The sequence below is a fragment of the Canis lupus genome, chromosome 31 (assembly GCF_048164855.1).
Source record: "Canis lupus baileyi chromosome 31, mCanLup2.hap1, whole genome shotgun sequence".
Taxonomy (NCBI): Eukaryota; Metazoa; Chordata; class Mammalia; order Carnivora; family Canidae; genus Canis; species Canis lupus.
In genome coordinates this window covers 14,584,414-14,609,179 of record NC_132868.1, presented here as the reverse complement: position 1 = coordinate 14,609,179, position 24,766 = coordinate 14,584,414, and the positions used below count along the sequence as shown (strand labels likewise).

Here is a 24,766-nt window from a genome sequence, read left to right as displayed (position 1 = left end):
AGTTGGTAATTTGACTGCATGTGGAATCTTCAGAATGAAATCTGGAAGTAGTTGGGTGAGGCAGCCCTCTTCTGGGAAAATAGGAAAATGCAAATACTCCAGAGGATCCTATCTAGATTGTAAAGGGCCCTAAATGTCCCCAGGGCACAAAAGGTATTTCCTGAAAACAATGGATTTTTGAAGCTAAAAGTCATTCTGGAAGTTGAAGTGCAAATTTTTATTTTTGTAAATATTATGTATTTAAAATCTCTAAGCCTCAATTTCTCATCTGTTAAACATAAAGTGATAGTACCCTGTAAGGTATTTCCAAATCAATGTGAAAAAATACAAGCATTTAGCACAGTACTTAGCAAACCGTAAGTGCTTAATAAATGACAGCCATTATTTTAGCTTTTACTCACATTTTATTTTATTATTATTATTTTTTAATTTATTTATTCATGATAGTCACATGGAGTGAGAGAGAGAGGCAGAGACACAGGCAGAGGGAGAAGCAGGCTCCAAGCACCGGGAGCCCGATGTGGGACTCGATCCCGGGTCTCCAGGATCACGCCCTGGGCCAAAGGCAGGCGCCAAACCGCTGCACCACCCAGGGATCCCTACTCACATTTTATAATCTTTGCAGTACTCATTTTACCTTGTGCTTACAAAAAAAGAACTCCAGGAAGCTTAAGAGATCGCATCTAAGAAAAGGGGTGCAAGTGTGTATGCATTTAAAATGCCTAATATACTATACTACATTTGAAACTAAGGTAACATTGACAACTATATTCAATAAAAATCACTTCAGTGACAAAAAATAAGTGTAATGGCAGAAAACATGAAAATATCTGAGATTTGTTCACTGAGAAATTGTTTATTAAGATGTTAATGTTTATGTAGTTAGTTCAATAATTATGTAATTTAAAATTCTGAATCACCTCTGAATAATCTAGGCATGTATGTAAACTACTACATTTCTTGATATTTAACATAATTAGACTTCTCTAACTTTCAATTATCAGACAAAACTTTCAAAGTCACACCCTTAGGAGTTCATAAATTCCTATTTGCCCAAGGTTTTATTATATAACAAACCTTCTTAAAAGACAAAAGTCTTATTCTGCCTTTCACAATATATATCAAATCATCACAATGTACACTTCAAATCTTACAATTCTGTCAATTATGCCTCAATAAAGCAAAAAAAAAAAAAAAATTGAAATCCCACACAGAAGTCTTAATCTGAACCAATGTGGAGAAATAGAACAATGGAAGATCTTTTATTCATCATGTGAGCAAAAATACAGAATATATTTATTGAGTTTTCCCCTAAAGAGAATACAGTTTGTATTAGAGAAATAAAAGATTAGTTATCAGGAGTTGCTTTTGGAGAATAATCAATCAGTGCCTTATCAACAGTTGGATACTGATACCAGGGACCATCACCTCTTGCACGCATCAACCTTCGCACTTCCAGCTCCTTTAACCTATAACAAACAGAATAGCAATATTGTGAGTCCAGCATTTCCAATTGCAAAGTTAACAAATTATCTTCATAAAGAAAAACCACTAGATCTTTTGCTTTTGTGTAAAGTATTATCTAAAATACTTTAATTTTTTTTAAAGATTTTATTTATTTATTCATTAAAGACACACACACACAGAGAGGCAGAGATATAGGCAGAGGGAGAAGCAGGTTCCACTCAGGGAGTCTGATGCGGGACTTGATCCTAGGACCCCAGGATCACAACCCTAGCCAAAGGCAGATGCTCAACCACTGAGCCACCCAGGTACCCTAAAATACTTTAGATAATACTTTTGTGTAAAGTATTCTCTAAGTAATTTATGTAAAGTAATAATATACCTCCATAGATTCGTATGCATATATCTGAAATGTACCTATAAGGAAAATTTGGGACTCATTTTTTACTTTCATTATCTTGTATAGGTAGTTAACCAACAAATACCACTTGCATTGATAATCAATCTCTTCTCTCCTCCTGTCCCTGCTCTTTATCTGGACTGATCACTTTCACTTGGGTAGTGGTAATGCATTTCCCGTCTCCTTGCCTCTTAGAAAACCTCGAGACCACGTATTCCTGAAATAATCCCTTTCTGAAGTAAACCATAAAAAACTCTTAACTATAGAGAACAAACTGAGAGTTATAGGAGGGGAGGCGTGTGGGACGTGGGCTAAATGGGTGATGGGGATTAAGAAGTGCACTTGTGTTGAACACTAGGTGTTATATATAAATGATGAATCACTAAATTCTACTCCTGAAATCAGTATTACACTATATGTTAACTAACTAGAATTTAAGTAAAAACTTGAAAGATACAAAAACAAATTAAAAATGAAATAGTCTTTTCTCCTCTCCATTTTTATAGACTACATATTAAATTTTTCATATGACTGGAAATTTATCAGTTAAATAATTCACTTTATTAACTTTAACCAGCTCACTAACCCTACCCCCTATCTATGAAAGATTACAAACCTTTGTATACTCTAAAAGAGTTATCTTTCTTTTTTTTTTTTTTTTTGGATTATGTATCCTCATATTATCCTTTTTTCTACTCTTTAGAATATAATTATCCAAAATACAAATATTAAGATATTCATCAAAAGCACTGGTTAAATAAATTATGTTTCACCCTTATAATAGACTACTAGGCACCTGTTGAAAAGAATGATGAAAATCTTTCAAAAATAGGAAATAGGAAATAGAGATGTGGTATATGTCTAAAGTTCAAAAAAGTCTAATGATACTAAGTAGGAGCCATATTGCTATCCTAAGCTCTTAAATACTTAATAACAATTCCATATGGTAATTATATATACATATAATTACAAATCTAGAAAACAGGCCAATTGTATATTCTTTTAATCATTTAAATACTTTTAAAATATTGTACCAATTTTTATAAACTACAAAGTTAAAAGAGAATAAAGAGAAAGCAGATCAATGGTAGACTAGGGCTAAGAGTAGGGGATGGGAAATGACTGTAAAGGACAGCAAAGAAGCTTATCAGGTGATCAAAATGACCTTGAGTGTGATGGTTACACAGCTATTTACCTTTGTTAAAAACCCATCAAATTTAATGGGTACATGTGACTGTATGTAAACCTCACTACAAACACTAACATAAATCTCAGGATGACATTTAAAAGTACCAAAGGAAACATGAACGTTAAAAAAAAAAGAATTTGAGGATGCCTGGGTGGCTCAGTGGTTAAATGTTTGCCTTTGGCTCAGGTCGAGTCCCACATCAGTCTCCTTGCATAGAGTCTACTTCTCCCTCTGCCTGTGTCTCTGCCTGTGTCTCTGCCTCTCTCATGAATAAATAAATAAAATCTTAAAAAAAAAATTTGGACTTACATACATATTTGCTTATTTCATTACTATCAGAGACCATTCCATGACACAAAATCCCAAAAGCTAAAGAAAAAGACTGATGGGGACATGGGTGGTTCAGTGGCTGAGCGTCTGCCTTTTGCCTAAGGTCTGCCTTTGGCCCAGGATCAAGTCCAGCATCAGGCTCCCTGCACGGAGCCTGCTCCTCCCTCTCTCTATGTCTCTGCCTCTCTTTCTATGCTTCTCATGAATAAATAAAATCTTAAAAAAATAATTAAAAAAAGAAAAAGACTGAGAAACCTGACAATAATTAAATGAGTAAATATATACAAAATAATTAAAATACTAATACATAGTAATGTTGAGAAACATACTAGCTACTACTATATTTTCGTTATCTGAAACATAAAAACACTTTGTCCCTCTCGGTCGGCGCCCAGGATGACGAAGAAGAGAAGGAACAATGGCCGTGCCAAGAAGGGCCGCGGCCACGTGCAGCCCATCCGCTGCACCAACTGCGCCCGCTGTGTGCCCAAGGACAAGGCCATTAAGAAGTTCGTTATTCGGGACATCGCGGAGGCCGCCGCCGTCAGGGGCATTTCCGAAGCGAGTGTCTTCGACGCCTACGTGCTTCCCAGCTGTACGTGAAGCTCCAACACTGCGTGAGTTGTGCCATTCACAGCAAGGTAGTCCGGAATCGCTCTCGTGAAGCGCGGAAGGACCGAACACCCCCGCCCCGATTTAGACCCGCGGGAGCCGCCCCACGACCTCCACCGAAGCCCATGTAAGCAGCTGAGTCCTTAACGACTGAAGAAAAAGTGTTCTCCGGGAAAAAAATAAATGGCGATTATACTTAAAACAAACAAACAAACAAACAAAAAACAAAAAAAAAAAACAAAAAAAACTTTGCAAAAAATTTTACACTATCAGAAGACAAATGCAAGTTGGGAAAACAACTGCAACAAAACCAAAAAGAGAGGGATGCCTGGGTGGCTCAGCGGTTGAGCATCTGCCTTCCTTGAGCATCGGCCTTCCGCTCAAGGTGTGATCCTGGAGTCCGTGGATCCCTGCAGGGAGTCTGCTTCCTCCCTCTGCCTATGTCTCTACCCCTCTCTCTGTCTCTCATAAATAAATAAAATCTCAAAAAAAAAAAAAAAAAAAAGAAAAAGAAAAAGAAAACAACCAAAGAGATATTTTAGTTAAATGTGTAAGTTAGTAGAAAAATGGGCAATTTACAGGAAAACAAATACAAACAATAGATAGATGAAAAAATACTCAAACTTACAAATTCAACTATCTTAGCAGCAAAATGCTTAGGTTTGATAAATTTCATTTAGAGGGAAAGGTATGGAAAACAAATTATCGTGTATTGGTGGCAGAAAAAAACAACTGGTACAACTTTTTGGAAGAGTTTGGCAACAACTATCTAAAATTTAAAACATGGGCAGCCCAGGTGGCTCAGCGGTTTATTCCACCTTCAGTCCAGGGCCTGATCCTGGAGACCCGGTATGGAGTCCCACATCAGGCTCCTCACATGGAGCCTGCTTCTCTCTCTGCCTGTGTCTCTGCCTCTCTCTCTCTCTCTTTGTGTGTCTCTCATGAATAAATAAATAAAATCTAAAAAAAAAAGAATAAATAAAATAAAATAAAATTTAAAACATATGACATTTGGTATATCAGTGCCACTGCTAGGAATTTATATTTCATATACACTAAGTAAATATGCAGAAATCTATATATGAGAATATTCACAATACTATGTGTACTGGTTTAAAAAATTAAGGCACATCTACCCAGTGAAATATATGATGCAGCCATTAAAACAAATGGGATATGCCATTATAGAAAAACCATTAAGCTGTATTTAAGTGAAACAGTGTTTATAAGAGGATTCTATTTGTGTTAATATATATTTTTAATACATAACTTTTTTTAGAAAGATTTAAGAAATAACTAAATAGTAGTCACTGGGATCCCTGGGTGGCGCAGCGGTTTGGCGCCTGCCTTTGGCCCAGGGTGCGATCCTGGAGACCCAGGATCGAATCCCACGTCGGGCTCCCAGTGCATGGAGCCTGCTTCTCCCTCTGCCTATGTCTCTGCCTCTCTCTCTCTCTCTCTCTCTCTGTGACTTATCATAAATAAATAAAAATAAAAAAATAAAAAAAATAAATAGTAGTCACCTTTAAGAATGAGGTTAGGTAGGAAAAAAATGAGGTTAGGTAGAAGACAAAAGGAAATTGGGGATTGGGGATAGAGGGAGCAGACAGTTGCCTTGCATTTAAGAGTGTGATATTTTAAAAAGAATTCTTTTACTCTGATAGATATTATCAATTAGTAAGTCTCTCAGTCTTTGACTCATAAACTCTACTGTAAATAGGCTAATTTCCTCCCTATTTTCATCCCTTTCCATGGAGCATCTAATTGTGCTGATATAGTTTATTAAATTTTTTCTTGTGGCTTGCAACGGTAAGAAAGGATTTTCTTCCTTACCCCCTGCACATCTTTTTTTTTTCCCCCCTTACCGTAAATCAGCCTTTTCAGCTTCAATTTGAAGGATAGCCATTGTTTTTTCATAATTCTTTTCAGGGCTATCAAAGAAAGTTCGGGCAATCCATCTTGATATAGGATGCTAAAAGAGAAAATTTGTTTATTTTCTGAATAGTACTTTGCTCTTCCAGTTTACTATTCTTTAAAATGGCCATTTCAGGTAAACCAATAATGCTTACTAAATGCCAACTACTTTATATGTATTTTAAATACTTTCAATCCATTAGATGGATACTATTTTTGTTCCCATTTTATAGATGAACAAATTGTACAAAGTTATACAGTTACTAAGTGCCAGCATCCAGACTCAAACAAGGTCTGACTCTAAAACCTATGCTCTTTGCCAGTATACTGCAGTGAGTATCTTAAGTGGTAGATTTAGGAGCCAAACCCAGAGTTTGGGGATTAAAAACTGAAGTTTCTTCTCTCAGCATAAACTACCTGTATGGTTTGCCTTAAGGTACAATAATGATACATTTATTTTCTGAAATATAGTTCATTCAGATAATAAAACATGATAGTATTTAATCAAGGCCATCTCACTATAACACTTATAAAGACAAGTAATAGAATTAACTTTGGGTTTTAGCAGCAGTGACAGTGTGATAAAATGACTGATAGTACAGGCTGTGGGCTCAGGCCTGCCTAAGTTCCAATACTGGCCATACTTCTTGGACAGGTCACTTACCCTCTTTTAAGTTTCAGTCTCTTCATCTCTGAATTGGGAATAATAATAGCACATTTCATATGGAATAAGAGAATATTTGCAAAACACTACCATAGTACCTGCTACACAGTAGCTGCTCAATAAAGAACAGCTAGCATTAGCACAAGTAAAATTTTTCCTATGGCATTGAACTTAGAATAAATTCTGACTGTTACTCTGCTAGGAGGGAAACACACTGCAGAGTCATTCTTTAAAAAATCATAAAGCTTAAAGTAATGAAACAAAATTATCAGAAGTTGCTTGTAAAAAGTAAGCACAAAATGTATCATCTAGTTGATAGCAAAAACTTATTATAAAACAATACCACCATTGCTAAATGAAGACATTAATCAGTGCACTGATAAAACAACTAACAGAAAGTAACTTTTAATAACATATACCAACCTTAAAATACTCCCAGTGTTCTGGGATGTAACCTTCTGGAATTTCTGCTAACTCAGCTTCACCTAGAGTAAGAGAAAACAGTGATGTCCAATTTTAGTATCAGGAGTTTATAATCTTAATTCTTCACTATTTAAGTCAGAAGCTAACTTCTTATGGTTTGTTGTTGTCATTTTTTTTAAAGATTTTATTTATTTATTCATGAGAGACACATAGAGAGAGGCAAAAGCAGGCTCCCTGTAGGGAGCCCGACGTGGGACTCAATCCCGGGATCCTGGGATCATGACCTGAGCCGAGGCAGACGCTCAACTGCTGAGCCACCCAGGCATCCCTACGACTTTCTTAATAACATTTTTTCTCTAGCTTACTTTTAAGTTTTTATTTATGTATTTGAGAGAGAAAGAGAGAGAGAGAAAGAGAGAGCAAGCGAGCATATGCGTGGGTGGGGAGGGACAGAGGAAGAGGAAGAAGGAGAGTAGCAGACTCCCTGCAGAGTGCCAAGTCTGATGCAGGGCTGGATCTCAAAACCACAAGATCATGACCTGAGCCAAAACCAACAGTCAGACACTTTATTATAAGAATACAGTATACAGGGCAGCCCGGGTGGCTCAGCGGTTTAGCGCCTCCTTCAGCCCAGGGCCTGATCTTGGAGACCTGGTATCAAGTCCTACATCGGGCTCCCTGCATGGAGCCTGCTTCTCCCTCTGCCTGTGTCTCTGCCTCTCTCTCTGTGTCTCTCATGAATAAATAAATAAAATCTTAAAAAAAAAAAAAAAAAAAAAGAATACAGTATACAATACAAAAAACATTCAAAGTATGTGTTATTCAACTCTTCATGTTATTGATAAGGCTTCTGGTCAACTATAGGCTATCAATAAAGTATTGGGGGAATAAAAAAATTATATGTGATTTCTGACTGATCAGGGGGTTGACAGCCCCACATTGTTTAAAGATTGTATTTTAATCACTTTAATATGAAAATGATTTCATTCATTAGGTATTTTTTTAGATGTCTCCTATGTGTAAGGCATTGCCAATGGGCAATTATGTAAGAGCTTCACAATTTAATATAGTGTAACAAAATTTAAAAAAAGACACATTATTCCTTCTGGTTTTCCCTATCACTACTAGACAAAACATTTTAGGATTCAAGATGTTAGAAGTACTTTGGGCAGAATTTCCCATGAAAATCTAACATTAGCTATCTTTCACAGTTTCATTCTTTTTTAGAAGATTATAATTTTCTATATCCCAAGATGGATAAAAAAAAATTCTTCCATCCCTCAGCCTCTCTTCTACCTCTATCTTTTTCTATTTTCCTTATTCAGACTTGTCAAAGCTGGTTTGGAAAATTACAAAGAAGAGGAAAACAAGGCTCTCTGAAGCCATTTGTGGCCTCCACAGAGTTAATGACCTTAAAGATTTTTGGAGGAAAAAAAAAAGTTTAAAAAAAATTACACACTATTGAAGTTGCGATCTGGTTACTATAAAATAAAATCCCAACCCTATGTTTATTATTGAAATAACTTTTCTTTCTAACATCCATAATTTCTTTCTGTTATTAGTGTACATAGGTGTTAAAATTTTACCAATCTGGTCAGAGCGGTACTTACCAATAAATACATTCACCAAAGTTATGCCAATTGCTACTGGAATCCCAGTCAACAAAATGTAGAATTTCTGTTGAGATTAAAAAATAGTTTTCATACAACCATTTCCTCTCTTTCCCTACTCTCAAATTATCTTCAATTTTTTATTTCTTTACGTTGCCTGTGAAATAAACTTGCCAAATTGGAGATGTGATAGATACCAAATTATTTATTTCTGAGATTTTCTTTTACTCTTAACTTTTAGACGCCTATATTTGGTACCAAAAATGGAAGAAAAAAAGGATTAATTCTGCAAGCATAATACAATATATAATTAAGTGATTTTTCATTTTCTGGTGAACACAATGTAATAAAAGTTGCAAAATTTTTGTATTTATTAAGATGAAAACGGTAAAAACATTTGGGTGATTTCAACAACTATAGAGTTTGAGTTGGTCATGACAAGAAAAGTGGGAGCTCAAGCAAGAGGATGAAGAGGGACATTAAGTACAAAGGGCAGGCAAGAGGTCTAGAGGGCAGCCAGTGCTCAAATGGTCACAGCTCTAGGAACAGTGGCAGAGAGTCTAAATTGTCTAGACAATTTTCCATCTTCCCAACTTCTACTTTGCCTTATAGAGCCTTGAGATACAAATATATGGCCAGGACCCTACTTGATCCTTTGAAATCACTGTTCCTGAACAATACAGAAATAAAAAATCATAACCCAAAATAATGGAGTTACTTATTAAAGAAGTCTTTCAATGAGTTCTTTGGTAACTTAAATAATATTTTAGTCATATGATAATTATCCCCAAATGAATCCATTTTAAAAGTTTTATAATTTCTAGATTTTGGGATGTGTGAGTATGTGCGTGTGTGTGTGTGTGTGTGTATGTTTGCGCGCGCGCAGGAAACACAGGTTATATTTCAAAACCCCATAATCTTAAGAATAAAGAAATGGCTCAAATTTTACCTCCAATACACATGAATCCTTTTATTGAAGAAGGTTCACTAATTTAAAAAGAAACTCAGTAACAAATCAGACATTACAACAAAATCTCCATATCTATTAAGAAATATGAATTTATAAAATCACATCTTTTATAAAAGATGTTTTCTAAATAGGCAAAAAAAAAAAAAAATTCCATGTGTATGTACAGAGTTTAGTTTAGCAAAAGTTTTAACTCACCATTAAATTCAAAAAACGCCTGTCATAGAATTCAGAAGGTTTGATGATAAACAGTCTTTTCCCATGGTCTCCGCTGTGTCGCACAGGAGCTGGAAATATTAAATTACCCTGTTATATACAAGGCTCACATATACTGTTATATTCGGAGATAAAATCAGGTTATCAGAAAATGTATATGCATAGATGTTTAATGTGAATTAAAATAAAAATGCATACTTGGAGTAGTAAAGGCAGAGCAGATAAAGTATCTTTAAACAGAGTCTGATGTACTGTTGTAAACCATAGTTCTCTTCACTTTTATTCAACGTTCCAGAAATACCTAAATAATTTGAATTTGTTTTCAGAGCAGGCAGGGAGGTCAGATACTCTTGGTGGGTTACTTAACTCTGTTTACCTCTACAATAAGTATTTGCTAATGCTAGTAAATAACTAAATTTAAGTTGTATCATTTCATATGATGAAGCAGTATATATTAGGGCTCGCAGAAAAATAGATGGAAAGGTATTTACTCAACACATCTCTATTAAACACTCTAACATATCTTGATAAAAATCACTCTTTAAGCCATTTCTGATTGTGAATATTCTCCTCTTCAAATTCTCCATCAGATGGTATGTAATCAACCCTTACTGGAGATAAACTGAGGCAAAATTTCACTCCTGATATTATTTTTACACAATCTCCCTTTCCTGGACATCTGGAAAGACTGCTGCAAGCACTGTGAACTCTTTCTGCTAGAAGCAGGGAAGGATCTCACTGTTACTGGGAAACCAAGGTTACTGTTTCTATTGTATTCAAGGAAATTTCACATGAGAGTCACTACAGGATAAAAAACTAATTTCCCATTAAAGGAATTTCAGTCATGATAGAAGTCATAAAGATTTGTTTTTGTTTTTTTGTTTTTTTGTTTTTTTTTTTTAATTTTTTAAATTTATTTATGATAGGCACACACAGTGAGAGAGAGAGGCAGAGACACAGGCAGAGGGAGAAGCAGGCTCCACGCACCGAGAGCCCGACGTGGGATTTGATCCCGGGTCTCCAGGATCGCGCCCTGGGCCAAAGACAGGCGCTAAACCGCTGCGCCACCCAGGGATCCCAAGATTTGTATTCTTTAGACACCTGGGTGGCTCAGTGGTTGAGTGCCTGCCTTTAGCTCAGGGCATGATCCTGGAGTTCCCAGATCAACCCCCATATCAGGTTTCCTGTAAGGAGCCTGGTTCTGCCTCCACCTGTGTCTCTCATGAATAAATTAAAAAAAAAAAAAAAAAAAAGATTTGTATCCTTTGTTCAAGCTTAAATGTCTGGAATGCCCTCCCCTATCCTGAAATCTATTCTTTAGGCCCAGATGACATTTTATCCTTTAAGAAACCAACCCTCTTCCCAACCATATAAGATCTCTCCTTTGAACTGCTGTATATTCTAGTGATATTCATACTTGCTTTCCCTGCTGTTACTGAAATATAAATGTCTTGAAGGCAGGAACTGTATTCTTAATTTTGGCATCACCTACAGCAGCTTGCAATGAATTTAGGAGGTTAATTCATAAGAGAATTAGAAGCTGGCATGAATTCACTAGGTACAACTCATACTATTAAGGCTTCTAAAATAACAAGAAAATGTGACAAAGTAATTATGTATTTCAGAAAATAATTTGAAAGAATTCTTTGTGGACTAGGTGGGTAAAAAGGGCTGGATAACAACACAAACCACTCACTAACTGAATAAATGCCTACTATGTGCAGGTCCTATGCTAGGCCTACAGTCTATAAAAGAGATATATATATCCTGCTGTGAGAAACAAATAAACATAATTATATATCTATAAGGACAACAAAGAGAAGAAACAGGGTGCAATCTCAGAAAAGTATCAGGCCCAGAAATTCCTATTTAAACAGGATGGTGGGTGTGGGGGAGTATGAGGAAAGTGCATTATAAGTTGAAGAGAACTAGCAAGTTAGGTGAATTTGTAATAGGTAATTGATTGATTACACTCAAAAAGTGCTGATTACTTAATTCAATAACCTGCCAAAGGCTTTCCATAGCCCTGAGAGGTCAAGATTTTTATAGACAGTCCGGACAAGGTGAAAATGGCATTCCTGATGACACAAAGCTATTCAAGAGTGGTTACTACACTGATGATGAAGTAGGATCCTCAAAGTCTTCATACACATTGACAAAAAGATTAAATATAGTAAGTGGAAGGTCTTGACTGCATCCCCCAAAAGTTGCTCACAGATTTAAGAAGAGTCATTGGTGTGATGTGATTACCAAGAAGGCCAAAGATAATTCAAGCTTAATTTTATGTACTAGAAGTATAGGGTCAAAACAGGAAGAGCACCCACCACCATTTCCTAACCACACCTGCAGAAATGTGTCCATCCCAGAGTACATTGTTTTAGAGGAACAACCTGGAGCACATACCATCTTAAGCAACCAGGATGGCAAACAACCTGGAAAATGATTCAGTGAAGCTTAAAGAACTAAAACTCGCCTACAAAAAAGAAGTCTGGGTAGAAACCATGTAAGTGCTTTAAATAGCTGAAGGGCTATCCCATGACAAAGGGCTTACACTATTCTGTGTTGACCTGAAAGTAAGAACCAGGATCAATGTGTGAAAGGATAATTTTCAACTTAATACAAAGAAGTTTCTAACAATTTTACTGGTTCAAAATAAGATTGAAGAGGCAAGGCAATTGAGGAGGGAGTGACTGGAGGGGGGCGCTGGCTTAGTGTGCACTCTGCACCTGGGAACATTATTGCACATGGAACAGTTGCCTTTGGAAGACATGGGATCCCTGGGTGGCGCAGCGGTTTGGCGCCTGCCTTTGGCCCAGGGCGCGATCCTGGAGACCCGGGATCGAATCCCACGTCGGGCTCCCGGTGCATGGAGCCTGCTTCTCCCTCTGCCTGTGTCTCTGCCTCTCTCTCTCTGTGTGACTATCATAAATAAATAAAAATTAAAAAAAAAAAAAAAAAAGACAATTGCCCAGAAGAAAAGGTGTTTGATTTTCTTTTTTTTTTTTTCTTAAAGATTTTATTTATGTATTTATGAGAGACACACACACAGAGAGAGAGAGAGGGAGGCAGAGACACAGGCAGAGGAAGAAGCAGGCTCCATGCAGGGAGCCCGACATGGAACCCAATCCCAGGTCTCCAGGATCAGGCCCTGGACTGAAGGCAGCGCCAAACTGCTAAGCCACCCAGGCTGCCCAGTGTTTGATTTTCATAAGCCAAAGATGAAGTATAGAGGGCTGCTGTATTTGCAGAGGTAATCCTCCAGTTCTCGATTCACTGACAGTAAATGCTATGAAAAGGACGTCCAGAGCTGTTTTGGGTTGCATGAGACCCGTTCAGAAGACATCTGTAATGCCTGTGTCCTGCTTGTGAAAAGATGGAGGAAATTGCCAGCAGGATCAGAAACAAATAAACAAACAAAATAAAACAAAAAACCAAAAACTGAAAACCACAAGGTAGATGCAAGGGCAGGACCCAGTCTGAAGACTACACTGAAATCAAAGAAAGTGTAAACTCTATCCAGAAACAGGGTATCGGTAAACTACAGAAGGAATTTAAATGTCACAATTCTGATGCTCACAGTACCACCTCAAGGCCTCCCTAGCTCGATCTCCTTGTTTAGAGTAACAAGTCAGATGATGGTTTGGATACAGAGATGGCCACTGGCTTCAACACAATGCCAATTTTTCTCTTTTTATATCTCACATACTGGAACAGGCAGAAAATATGTTATGGGATTATCTCTAAAGGCCGTTTGGGGGAAGTCCTCATTGACACACATCTATTCAAGCCTGGGTGCAGCAATAAGAAAGCAGCTGGTGAGAAGTCAAAGGAGCAGGGGCCAGTGCCTCTGCCCATCTCCACTCAGGCAGGAGTGGAGACTGAGGTTTAGGTAGAAAGGGAACAAAAATGATTTAAATTTTGGAAAGAAAAAACAACAAAACCTCCCTATTTTTAACTTGGATACCTGCTATTCTGCAAAAGACCTTTTCTAGAATAGTTTTGAATGGGTTATTTCTCCTCTGGTTCCATAAACTCTGAAGCCTATATCTAACTTACTAGAAGAAAAAAAAAGTGTACATAATATTTAAGATGCTGAGTATTTCACAGGAAAGCTGAATGCTGCTGTAAAGTGCTCTTTAAGTCTTCTTTTTTAAAAAAATCCCCTTCTAATGAATGAAACTAAGGGAATTTCAGGGGATAGAGATGGGATTTGTTGTATGATAAACGCAGGTAGTTTTAGTCTTTCTATTTCGGGAAGCAGTGGTTAGGGCATTTAAGATGGCTGGCTATACTTGTTTTCCTTCTTGATAATAAATTTGTCATAACTCAGTATGGACTTGCCCCTAGATGTAGTTGTTAATAATTCTGAAAAAACAAGGTCTTGCCAAGGTTCTGATGATTCAAACCTATACTACTGAATATGAAGCAGGACAGACTAAGTTCTGGTGCAAATACCTTTTAGGAGTAATTTCTAAATATATGGAGAGGTAACCTGACTGTATATGTTGCATCCTTTGTCACCTCCCTCCATATTGATATTTGATAAAAGACTGTAGTCTATAATGAAACTTCTAAAGCTGAATCAAAGCTCCACCGGGGAAATGTCAAGATTTAGGATGAGGAATCCTAAATGAAAAGCACCACAGCATTAGCACATGTGGTAGATTAGAGATCACATTCTATAAAAAAGTATAAAGTGTCTGAAAAAAATGTGTAAGTCTTTAAGACGGCACATGCAAAAGAAAACAAAGGTTAATGCTTCTTGGGGCACATTAGAGGGCTTGTCTAGTGTGTAAACAATTGACTTTTGTTTGTGTTACATGCATGACTGGTGACTTCATTGAAAATCTGCACAATTCAGTTTTAGCTCTGGATTACTTCAGTTGACCTCTGTGAAGGTTTTATCTGTGTAGAGTGATTGTTTGACTTGTTTTAACCTATTAGGAGTTGGGGTTTTTTTCACTCTATTAAAGTGAAACTCTACTAAAAGAAAAGAGGTATGTGCTAATGCTAAACAGGTTGGTTTAACTTTGGCTTCTTCTAGTCAGGCTTTGCGAACTGTGAGATATTAGACAATAAATCCTGAACATGGAGCTCTTCAGTTCTAAAATCTTCACTTGAAAGCCTTTTACCTGAACCCAAACCAAAGTACTCTCATTGCCTCTTTTCTGAACATTCAGGAAAAACTTATCAGGTCAGACTTTTCATAATAAGGGAGGGTCTTCTGCCTACCTTATAATAACGTGACTCAGTGTTTATTTTTAAAACCGGATCTTTAAAATTGGATTGCATAAATAACACTAAGGAATGAGCCACTTTTTATGAGTATCCTATAATTTTATCTTAATCTAAACTTAAAATTTTATATTTCTTCCTTATGGCAAAAACTATAAGCCACCATATGCACAGATCACAACAGTGAGTTGGGTTGGCTCTCCCACAGACTTTAAGGTTTATCACAGGAGTCCCAGCCATTATCATTTTCCTCCTGTTATTTTGAAATGTTTTTTGGGTTTTTTTTTGTACCTTTTGGCCACAGTATGGGTGGTGGAATATATTATAATATGGATCATCACTACTTCTTATGTATGTATGTATTACTAGACCTCAACCACAGTCGTCTTCTTCCCCTTCCACCTCTTTGCCTGTAGGAGGTACTGTATGTAGTCATGCACTTTGTGTTAATATATTCGAAACCTACAAATCAGACGCTTGGGTGGCTCAGTGGTTGAACATCTGCATTTGGCTTGGGTTGTGATCCTGGGGTCCTGGGATCGAGTCCTGCTTCGGGCTCCCTGCTCAGCGCGGAGCCTGCTTCTCCCTCTGCCTGTATCTCTTATGAATAAATAAAATCTTAAAAAAAAAAAAAAAAAACAAAGAAAAATCTACAAATCTGTCTTATACTTTTTATATTGTTGGATACTTACAATTGAAACTTTTACTTAGGATACTGAATAAATTTAGTCTTACTAAAAAATAAAACAGCAGACAAACAAACAAGAAACAAAAACAAAAATTGGACTGCATCACCAGTTCCCCTTTATGGAGTTATTCAACTATCAACAATGGGATGAAACAAGGATACTTTGGGGGTTGGCCTGGAGGATTTCTAATTTCCTTTTCCTCAAAGAATCTGAACATATGGTCTGCCTTAGAACAAGAAGGCATAACTTTGGATTTTATCAATCTCAATGATTTCCTTCCAATTCCAAGAACTCTTTCCAGGCTTCATGTTTTTGCACTTACTTTCCTCTTGGACTGAAAACTTTCCCCAGGCTTTTTGAATAGTTACCTCCCCATCTCATCCTTCAGGGCCAAGAACAAATATAATCTCTACGAAGAGGTTTTCTCTGACTACCCTATCGAATGCTGCCTCCCTCTCACCCTCCTTAACATCATTTTGTTAGTTCCTTTAGAACAATACACACTAAGACTGATTTTTTTGTTGAAGTCCATCAGGTCAAGGACTGTATTATTCAGTACTGTATCTCCGGTACTCTTTCATGTCTGCCACATGGTAGGTGCTCCATAAATATTGTTGAATTTACATTTCTTAAGTAAATTATATGTTAGGATCCTTTCTTGCTCTCTGAAATTAAATCTACTCAGAAGAGACAGTGTACTCCCAATTTTTCCTTTCTATCGGGCAAACAGACTGAAAGACATACACCCATAAACACACATCCCAAACAGAGAGAGAGAGATAGACTAAACTCTGTGTGGCTTTAGTGACAATAAATAACACTATTAATAAATATGGAAAATGTAACAAACAAAACAATGGAAGAAAGCTTAGTGTGGCTGCATTCTAGCAATATTAATGCAGTTAGTAAAGTGAACTGCTTACTTTTACACATAATTACTCTACTGTTAAACAACAATTATTCATGTCATTAAATGTGGTAAATAACTATTATTACTATTAGCTGTTCTAAAGTATACTTCATAGCACTAAACTCTTTTCAAATATTCCAAATCTTCACGATTTGTTGTTGATGTGGTAAGGCCATCTGCTTACAATCTAAAAATATTAGGGTTAACACTGCTTACAACCAGGTGACTGCCAGGATTTCTGGAACTCAGATTCTCCTTCCACTAAATATGCATCTTCTCTAAAGCCTGGAGTTTCTCAACTAGGTATTCATTTAGCTATATGAAACTAAAACTTCAATAATCAATTTTTTAAAATGCAAATAACCTCCAGAAAGTTATGTTCTTGACAGTTGTGATATTTGTGAGGATCAAATAAGATAATGTAGATTTTGTGTCTTCACGACAACAATGGGAAATTGGCCATTTTCTTTCCCTCATTCCCAGTTAATGACTCCACCAACTCAATTACCCAGGATAAAAATCTCACTCATCTTCCTTGCACCTACCCCCTTGCTCATCAGTTGACAAAGCCTCTTGATTCTATGATTCAACCTTTGCATTTCTTTCTGTGCCCTCTTCACCTCACTCACTGGCTTAAGTAATCCACACCCCCTTATAAGCCAACCAATATTCAGAAGCATTTTCCCAAAACACACTACTGGTGTTGCTCTCCTGCTAAAACACTCACTCTCTGCAGCCTACAAAAGACTTAAGATACTTTGGTTCTGTATTCAGACCCGTCACTCCCCCAATTTGGTCCCAACTTCCCTTTCTTATGCTTTTTCTCTTAACATGTACCTATCCCAAGAGCCCCATATTCAGTTCTATCAGAAAATACATCTACTTTCCTGCTAATTGCATCTGTTAAAACCATCCAGAATCCAGTTAAAATGTCCCACCTTTTATGTCTGAATTAACTCCATACTGCTTTATCATTTAAATACTCTTCTCAGTTTTTTAAACCATAATATGCACACATCAGTCTTCAAATTAAAGCTCCTGTAGCTGAGGAAGAACTTAAGCTCATTTCAGGAATCCTTTGATATATGACAATAAATAATTTGATTAAATAGAATACTTCTATCTACTTATTTCCTGAGAAAGGTTTTCAATGATGGTGAATGAAGATAATGTAACAGTACCAGATGTTTAAGAAAGGGGTGGCCACAGGGCTAAGCCTAATGCTTTTTTTTTTTTTCCTAAAGATTTTATTATTTATTTATTCATGAGAGACACACAGAGAGAGAGAGAGAGAGAGAGAGAGAGAGAGAGAGACAGGCAGAGGGAGAAGCAGGCTCCATGCAGGGAGCCCGATGTGGGACTTGATCCCGGGTCTCCAGGATCACATCCTGGGCTGAAGGCGGTGCTAAACCACTGAGCCACCCGGGCTGCCCAAGGCTAATGCTTTTAAGTCTAGGTGCTTTCAATTTTCCCCCTCATCCTTCACAACTCCCTTGTGAGATACATTAAAATTTCCTTTTTTTAATTTTTTTAATTTTTTTTAAAGATTATTTATTTATTTATTCATAGAGATGCAGAGAGAGAGAGAGGCAGAGACACAGGCAGAGGGAGAAGCAGGCTCCATGCAGAGAGCCCGACGCAGGACTCGATCCCGAGTCTCCAGGATCACTCCCTGGGCTGCAGGCGGCGCTAAACCGCTGTGCCACCGGGGCTGCCCAAAATTTCCTTTTTTTTAAAAGCAGTTCTTATGGTAAAAGATAAGTACCTTTCTTTTTTTTTTTTTAAAGGAATTAATTTTTTTAATAGATTTTATTTATTTATTCATAAGAGACACAGAGAGAAAGGCACAGAGACACAGGCAGAGGGAGAAGCAGGTTCCATGCAAGGAGCCAGATGTGGGACTCGATCCTGGGTCTCCAGGATCACACCCCGGGCTGTAGGCGGCGCTAAACCGCTGCGCCACCGGGGCTGCCTGATAAGTATCTTTCAAAACAGCTATCTAGAAAGATGCAAACTATCCAGAAATATTTCAGGGTTATAAATTCTTGTCAATAGGAAAGACATTATATTTATTTCTCTGTCAACAGAATATAAGCACACTTGTAATAAACATTCTCTTTTTTTTAAAGATGAAGAAATGTAGGTTCCAAGCGATTAAATACTTTCCACTTAGCTCCCGAGATAGGATGACCCAAGGTCACACAGCTACTGAAGTTTGAAGCCAGAAATTGAACGTAGGCAGTCTAGGTCCAGAGAAAAGAAAACAAGGCAAAGTTCTCTATTCTGCTGGATCTTACAGTCACATAGACTCAGACATAAGCAATAATATAACAAATTAAAACCTTTCATTCCACAGTGACAGATGAGGCCACCTGCAAAATACCTTTGAAAGTAACTATAAGGTATAAACTATTAGATCCTTTCCTGGGGAGTAAAGTATAAAGAGGATCTGGGAGTGAGATTTTACCTGAGATTATCTCCAGCAAGGCATGATTAAATACTATCCATAGTGAGTCTTTGAAGAGGGTATTTGAGTATTTCATTTTATTTGTTCATTCATGAAAGACACACAGAGAGGCAGAGACACAGGCAGAGGGAGAAGCAGGCTCCATGCAGGGACTTGATCCCAGGACCCCGGGACCATGACCGGAGCCAAATGCAGATGCTCAACCGCTGAGCCACCCAAGGGTCCCTGAAGAGGATATCTGTAATCAGAAATGGCTTACAAAGAGAATTTGTCAAAGAGTGTTAACATATGTAGTTTTTTTTTTTTTTTTTAAACGGGTTCAAATTCCCGCTGGGAATTTGCTGAACATCACATCATTTGAACATGCTGAACATCATTTGTTCTTTCCATCATTTTTGCAACAAGTCTCTGTATAATGCCTCATCGTGTGAAGTGACATACTTCAAGTTAAATTGGAAGAAGAAAAAAGGGGTAAACAGAGAAAGTTATTTTGAGGGTAGAAACCTTTTTGGCTTTAGAGTACACTTCACTTCCTCTCTATCTACTTGTATTGCTTAGGGTAGATAGCTTATAGAATATTTATCAAGAGCATTAAATGAATCAATACCTTTAAAAAAAATCTTAGGATGGTACATGGCACATAAGTGTTCAATAAATGTTAGCTACTGTTATTATAAATTTGTTGCAATACTGCAGTATTTTTGTAACAATCAAGTCACAGTTCCTTCCTTAGCAAAATGGGAATAACAACACGGTACTTACTTTGCAGAGTCTTTGAAAGAATTAGGTTGAATACAAGGCACCTGAGGCTTTGCTATTATCATTCATTCTCCTAGGAGTCAACTAGCCCTCCCATAACTGCATTATGACTTTCCTGGACCCAGCCACGTTTCCTTCATGTGCCTCTTTCTCTTTAAGAAGATCTTAAAAATTATTTTCTGACTGTGTTGATATAAAACTAATACAATCCATATTCACTAACATTATAGGCTTTTTTTCTTCTGGTTTTAAAAGAAATCCAAATTAAACCATTTTCATGGAACCTGAAAGTACCGTGTGGGCACCGTGCCTACTGAAGTTGGCCCTGAGCCTCTCCACCCGCCTCCCATCACTCAGCATCAGCCGGCTCCTGGGCAGCCGACTTCCAACCTCGGGGGCCCAGTACCTCGTGCAGGTGGAACGGACAGAGAATCTGGCGCCGGAGAGACGTGGGTCTCAGCTTCATGCCTTTTGAACCGCAACTTCATCCGCAAATTAGCACCCATTGGAATGGTTGCAAGGCAAAGTGTTTCACAAATACTAAGCGACAATTTAAACGCGAATGACCTGATTACTTTAGGAAAATTCTCGTAGCCTCACAAAGACCACGTCCCGTCTCTCCGGCTCCAAGCCCGCTTATTTCTCCCAGACCTCACCAAGGTCATCCGGGAAGAGTTCCCCACCTCTCACCCCACGTCCCCTAAGCGCGCTTTCTCCCAAAGCTTAGCACCCACCGACAGTCTTCGGAAAGCCACGGGTGAGGAAACCCCCGCATCCGAGACGAGGACCGAGCCGGCGGCCCGACAAAGCGGCCACTGCAGTGACCGAAGCCCGCTGCAGTATACTCATGGCCGCCATGGCTACTCTGGGCAATTGAAACGCTGGAGCGCCCAACGGGAGCCGAAAGGGCCGATTTCTCAATGAGGGCGAAGGCAAAAGGTGGCCATGTTGAGTGAGGGCAAAGCTTATTTCTGTTTTCTCCAACCCCCCTGGGTGCGAGACACCGGAAGTGACGTGATTGGAGGAACCAGCAGCGGGCGTTTGTTATTCCCACTTCCGTGGGAACATGGCTGCGGCCAGCGTCGGCGTTCTTTGGAGAAAGGTCTTAACCGGCTTGAAGGCTCACAAGTTGCTTAAAAGTTCTCAGGCCCTAGCTAGCACAGGGTAAGTGATGTGACGAGTAGATCTGTTCTCCTCTCCGACTTCAGATCTTGTTTGGTTGTGGAGATGCTGAAGATAGCGGAGAGGCCGTGCGGATGGCTGAGGCCGAAGGCACCCGCGTGAGGAAGGAATGACCTTAGAGAAGTTGCCCACCTGCGACGTATCCGTTCCTTCCTTAGAGGTTTTGTTGTCTCCTACTGTGGGCCAGGCAGTCCATGGGGTCTGTAGGTAGTAGTTGTTGAATTAAACCTGGAGGTACAGAAGCATCCTGTTTGGGTGAGTTGCCCTGAAGAGTTTTTGGTTATGGAACTGAAGGCTGTGTCAGATTCGGATGGATCAAAGAGAAGGGAAGGGGGCTTTGTACTTCCAGAATCTATTCCAAAGAGATTGTTCAGTAATGTTGGGTGAATAAATGAAAGTAGTCAAATGAAGGAAAAGAAGCCCGTTCTACATATGATGTGCATTATTTCTGGAAAGGCAGCTTGTTTTCTGGATGGACCGACTTAGAGTTTATGGTATATGGTTTCTTCCCTTTTATTGGCTTTTGTTTGTAATGAATTGAATTTTTTTTTTTTATTTATTTATTTATTTATTTATTTATTTATTTATTTATTTATTTATTTATTTATGATAGTCACAGAGAGAGAGAGGCAGAGACACAGGCAGAGGGAGAAGCAGGCTCCATGCACCGGGAGCCCGATGTGGGATTCGATCCCGGGTCTCCAGGATGGTGCCCTGGGCCAAAGGCAGGCGCCAAACCGCTGCGCCACCCAGGGATCCCCTGAATTGAATTTTATACATAGTTGGATGCGTCGGATTTTTACAAATTGTTTCTTATTATTTCCTTTTTAAGTAGGCTCCACACTCGGAGTGGAATCCATCATCGGTCTTAAGAGGAAATAATGTATGTGCCCTTGAACCCAGCACAGACAATTGCTGAGCATCTATATGTACAATACTATTACTTATATTTATCTTAGAGATAAGAACTTTTCTCATTTTGTGGAGGCTCTAAGGTTGTAACTTAGTAAAGATGGCAAACTTGGATCAGTTGTCTCTTCCTCATCATCCTTTTTTTCTTCAAAATCAATTTTAGATTTTTATTATTAAATGATCATCTGTTCATTTCAAACCAATAGAAAAGTTGTAGAAGTACTACAAAGAATGACCATTTTTATTTGCCTATTTTCATTTTTATTATGCAATCCTTAGCAATCTTATCACATTTTCTATATCTTTATATCCATGCCTTTATGTATTTTTTTGAGCTACTTGAGGCATGTCAGAATTGTAAACATCATGACACTTTCAGCATGTATCTCCTAAGAACAGGAACACTGTCTTAATAACTACAGTACTACAGTGATCACGCTGGAGAATTTAACACACTATAATTACTGTTCTTTTACCTAGTATACAGTCCAAATTCAAATGTCTTTAATTATCTTGCTAATTTCTTTTTCTTTCTTTCTTACTAGGGTCTAATCAATGATCTTTCATCACATTAGTTGTTATGTCTCCTTAGTAATCTTTAATCCAGAACATTTTTTAAAAAGATTTATTTATTTATTCATGAGAGACACAGAGAGAGAGGCAGAGGCAGAGTTACAGGCAGAGGGAGAAGCAGGCTCCCTGCAGGGAGCCCGATGTGAGACTCGATCCCAGATCCCAGGATCACACCCTGAGCCAAAGGCTCAATCGCCGAGCCACCTAGGCATCCCTAATCCAGAACATTTTTTATAAAATCAGCCTTTTTAGATTATCCCCTCCATTTGGATTTATCTGATTGCGTCCTTGTGGCTAGATTCAGGTTAAGGTTTTTTGTTTTTTTTTGGTAGGAATTTAACACTTGTGATATACTTTGCTTTTGTATTATATGATTACAGCTGGTTAGTAAATATTCTTTAAAAAACATGATTTTTAAATTACTGTACATTAAATTATCATACAAATGCACAATAATTGGGGCACCTGGATGGCTCAGTCGGTTGAGTGTCCAACTCTTAATTTCTGCTCAGGTCATGATCTCAGGGTCAGGGATTAAGCCTCCCTGCCCCAAACGGTCTCAGCACTCAGCATGGAATCACCTTAGGATTCTCTCTCTCTCCCTCTCCACCCCTCCCTCTGCACACAAGCATACACATGCGTGTGCTTGCCCACTCTCTCTTAAATAAATAAAATCTTTTTAAAAAAACAAATACACAATAATTTTTTAACCATTTTCTGGTCACATATTTACATTATTATGAACTTTTGGATATCGCATAATGCTTTAATAGACATTTTTATTTATCAGTTTCCATATATACTATTTTTACTTGAAGTTTCTAGATGAGGAATTATTGGGTTGAAGAGGGAAGCATTGAGGCTTGTGATAACATGTTGCCAAATTAACCTTCAGAATGTTTTTATTTGCATAAATAACCACTAGCAGTGTATGAAAGGCCTAAAATGTTACTTTGAAATATAATTATATTAGTGAGGTGGCTGCCTGGCTCAGTCTGTAGAGCATGAGACTCTTGATCTTGGAGTTGTGAGTTTGAGCCCCATATTGGAGCTCACTTAAAAAATAAAAAACAGGGGATCCCTGGGTGGCTCAGCGGTTTGATGCCTGCCTTCGGCCGGGGCGTGATCCTGGGGTCCTGGGATTGAGTCCCTGCGGGGAGCCTGCTTCTCCCTCTGCCTGTGTCTCTGCCTCCCTCTCTCTCTCTGTGTCTCTCATGAGTAAGTAAATGAAATCTTTAAAAAAATAAAATAAAATAAAATAAAAATATAATTATGTCAATATATTACCTCCAAAATCGTGAATATATTAACTTCTGAAATTAAAGGGTAGCAACATCTATAATCCAATATTAAAAATAATTTCTAAAGCATTTTGTTTGTTTCTTGTGTAGAAACCCTGAGTAATTTTTTATAACATTAGAGATGAGGAAGTCATTCTAATTATTGCTTATAAAATTCAAATGTTAAACTTTAATCACTTGTTTATATATGTTCAGTTGCAGGTTTTCACTTAGTCTTTTGCCTAAGAATATACCAAATGTCACATCTTTTCACCAGTGTAGATTACTTCATACCACATTGTCAAGGAAAGGACTGGAAGAATTTTTTGATGACCCAAAGAACTGGGGGGAAGAAAAAGTGAAATCTGGTAAGATATTTGGGTTGATTAATATTAAATATAATTATTGAACCCTCCATCATTTGGGGATTATTTATGAATCTTGGAAATCATCTAGTTTTTTTCCTTTTTTGATTTCCTTTGGAAATGTGAAAGAAAATTAAAAGAAAATGTAATAGAGTTGCTTGTTGATTGGCAGGTTGGCAAAGGGTTTAGAAGAGGAGTAGGTTGAAATTATTAACTGAGGGACACTGGGGTGGCTCAGTTGGTTAAGCATCCAACTCCTGATCTTTGCTCAGGTCATGGTTGCAGAGTTGTGAGATTGAGGCCCACATTGGGACTCTGTGCTGCTCAGCCAGGAGTGGCTTGAGATTTTCTCTCTCCCTCTGTCCTTCCCCCCCACTTCCTTGCACATGTACTGTCTAAATAAATAAATAACATATTTAAAAAAGAAATTGTTGGGGTGCCTGGGTGGCTCAGCACTTGAGCATCTGCCTTTGGCTCAGGGTGTGATCCCAAAGTACCAGGATTGATTCCCACATCGGGCTCCTTGCATGGAGCCTGCTTCTCCCTCTGCCTACGTCTCTGCCTCTCTCTCTGTGTCTCTCATGAGTAAATATGAAAATCATTTT

At 38.0% G+C, this 24,766-nt stretch overlaps 2 protein-coding genes, 1 long non-coding RNA gene and 2 pseudogenes across 8 annotated transcripts in view; 3 read left to right on the top strand and 2 right to left on the bottom strand.

Moving 5' to 3' along the window:
* Positions 1–1,235: 1,235 nt before the first annotated feature.
* Positions 1,236–20,860, bottom strand: NDUFB5 (NADH:ubiquinone oxidoreductase subunit B5). Its single transcript, XM_072807488.1, has 6 exons — positions 20,584–20,860; positions 9,772–9,860; positions 8,607–8,673; positions 6,997–7,058; positions 5,861–5,967; positions 1,236–1,469 (listed from the first exon to the last, which is right to left on the bottom strand). Exons 1-6 carry the CDS (start codon positions 20,705–20,707, stop codon positions 1,349–1,351), a joined length of 570 nt encoding a protein of 189 aa, XP_072663589.1. The 5' UTR covers positions 20,708–20,860; the 3' UTR covers positions 1,236–1,348.
* LOC140622045 (small ribosomal subunit protein eS26 pseudogene) lies at positions 3,762–4,525 on the top strand (annotated as a pseudogene).
* LOC140621994 (SIN3-HDAC complex-associated factor pseudogene) lies at positions 12,210–13,678 on the top strand (annotated as a pseudogene).
* On the bottom strand, positions 19,153–20,570 carry LOC140622046 (uncharacterized). Its single transcript, XR_012021759.1, has 2 exons — positions 20,256–20,570; positions 19,153–19,328 (listed from the first exon to the last, which is right to left on the bottom strand). It is a non-coding gene; the product is annotated as an uncharacterized lncRNA (long non-coding RNA).
* Positions 20,850–24,766, top strand: part of MRPL47 (mitochondrial ribosomal protein L47) — a 30,975-nt gene continuing 27,058 nt past the window's right edge. Inside the window, exons 1-2 of one of the 6 annotated variants that reach the window (XM_072807482.1) lie at positions 20,850–21,013; positions 24,013–24,164. In XM_072807482.1, the coding sequence (XP_072663583.1) occupies positions 20,916–21,013; positions 24,013–24,164 (250 nt within the window). In that variant the 5' untranslated portion in view covers positions 20,850–20,915. The remainder of the gene's footprint in view (positions 21,014–24,012; positions 24,165–24,766) is intronic. The other 5 variants (XM_072807483.1, XM_072807486.1, XM_072807487.1 and 2 more) reach the window with 5 other exon arrangements.

Bases quoted from the DNA above. Each gene is read 5' to 3' on its own strand.
- NDUFB5 (XM_072807488.1), bottom strand. From the start codon at position 20,707: ATGGCGGCCATGAGTATACTGCAGCGGGCTTCGGTCACTGCAGTGGCC. The intron at 9,861-20,583 runs GTGGGTGCTAAG...TAATATTTCCAG, and splicing joins TGGCTTTCCGAAGACTGTCG to CTCCTGTGCGACACAGCGGA. The intron at 1,470-5,860 runs GTAAGGGGGGAA...TGTTTGTTATAG, and splicing joins GCTGAAAAGGCTGATTTACG to GTTAAAGGAGCTGGAAGTGC.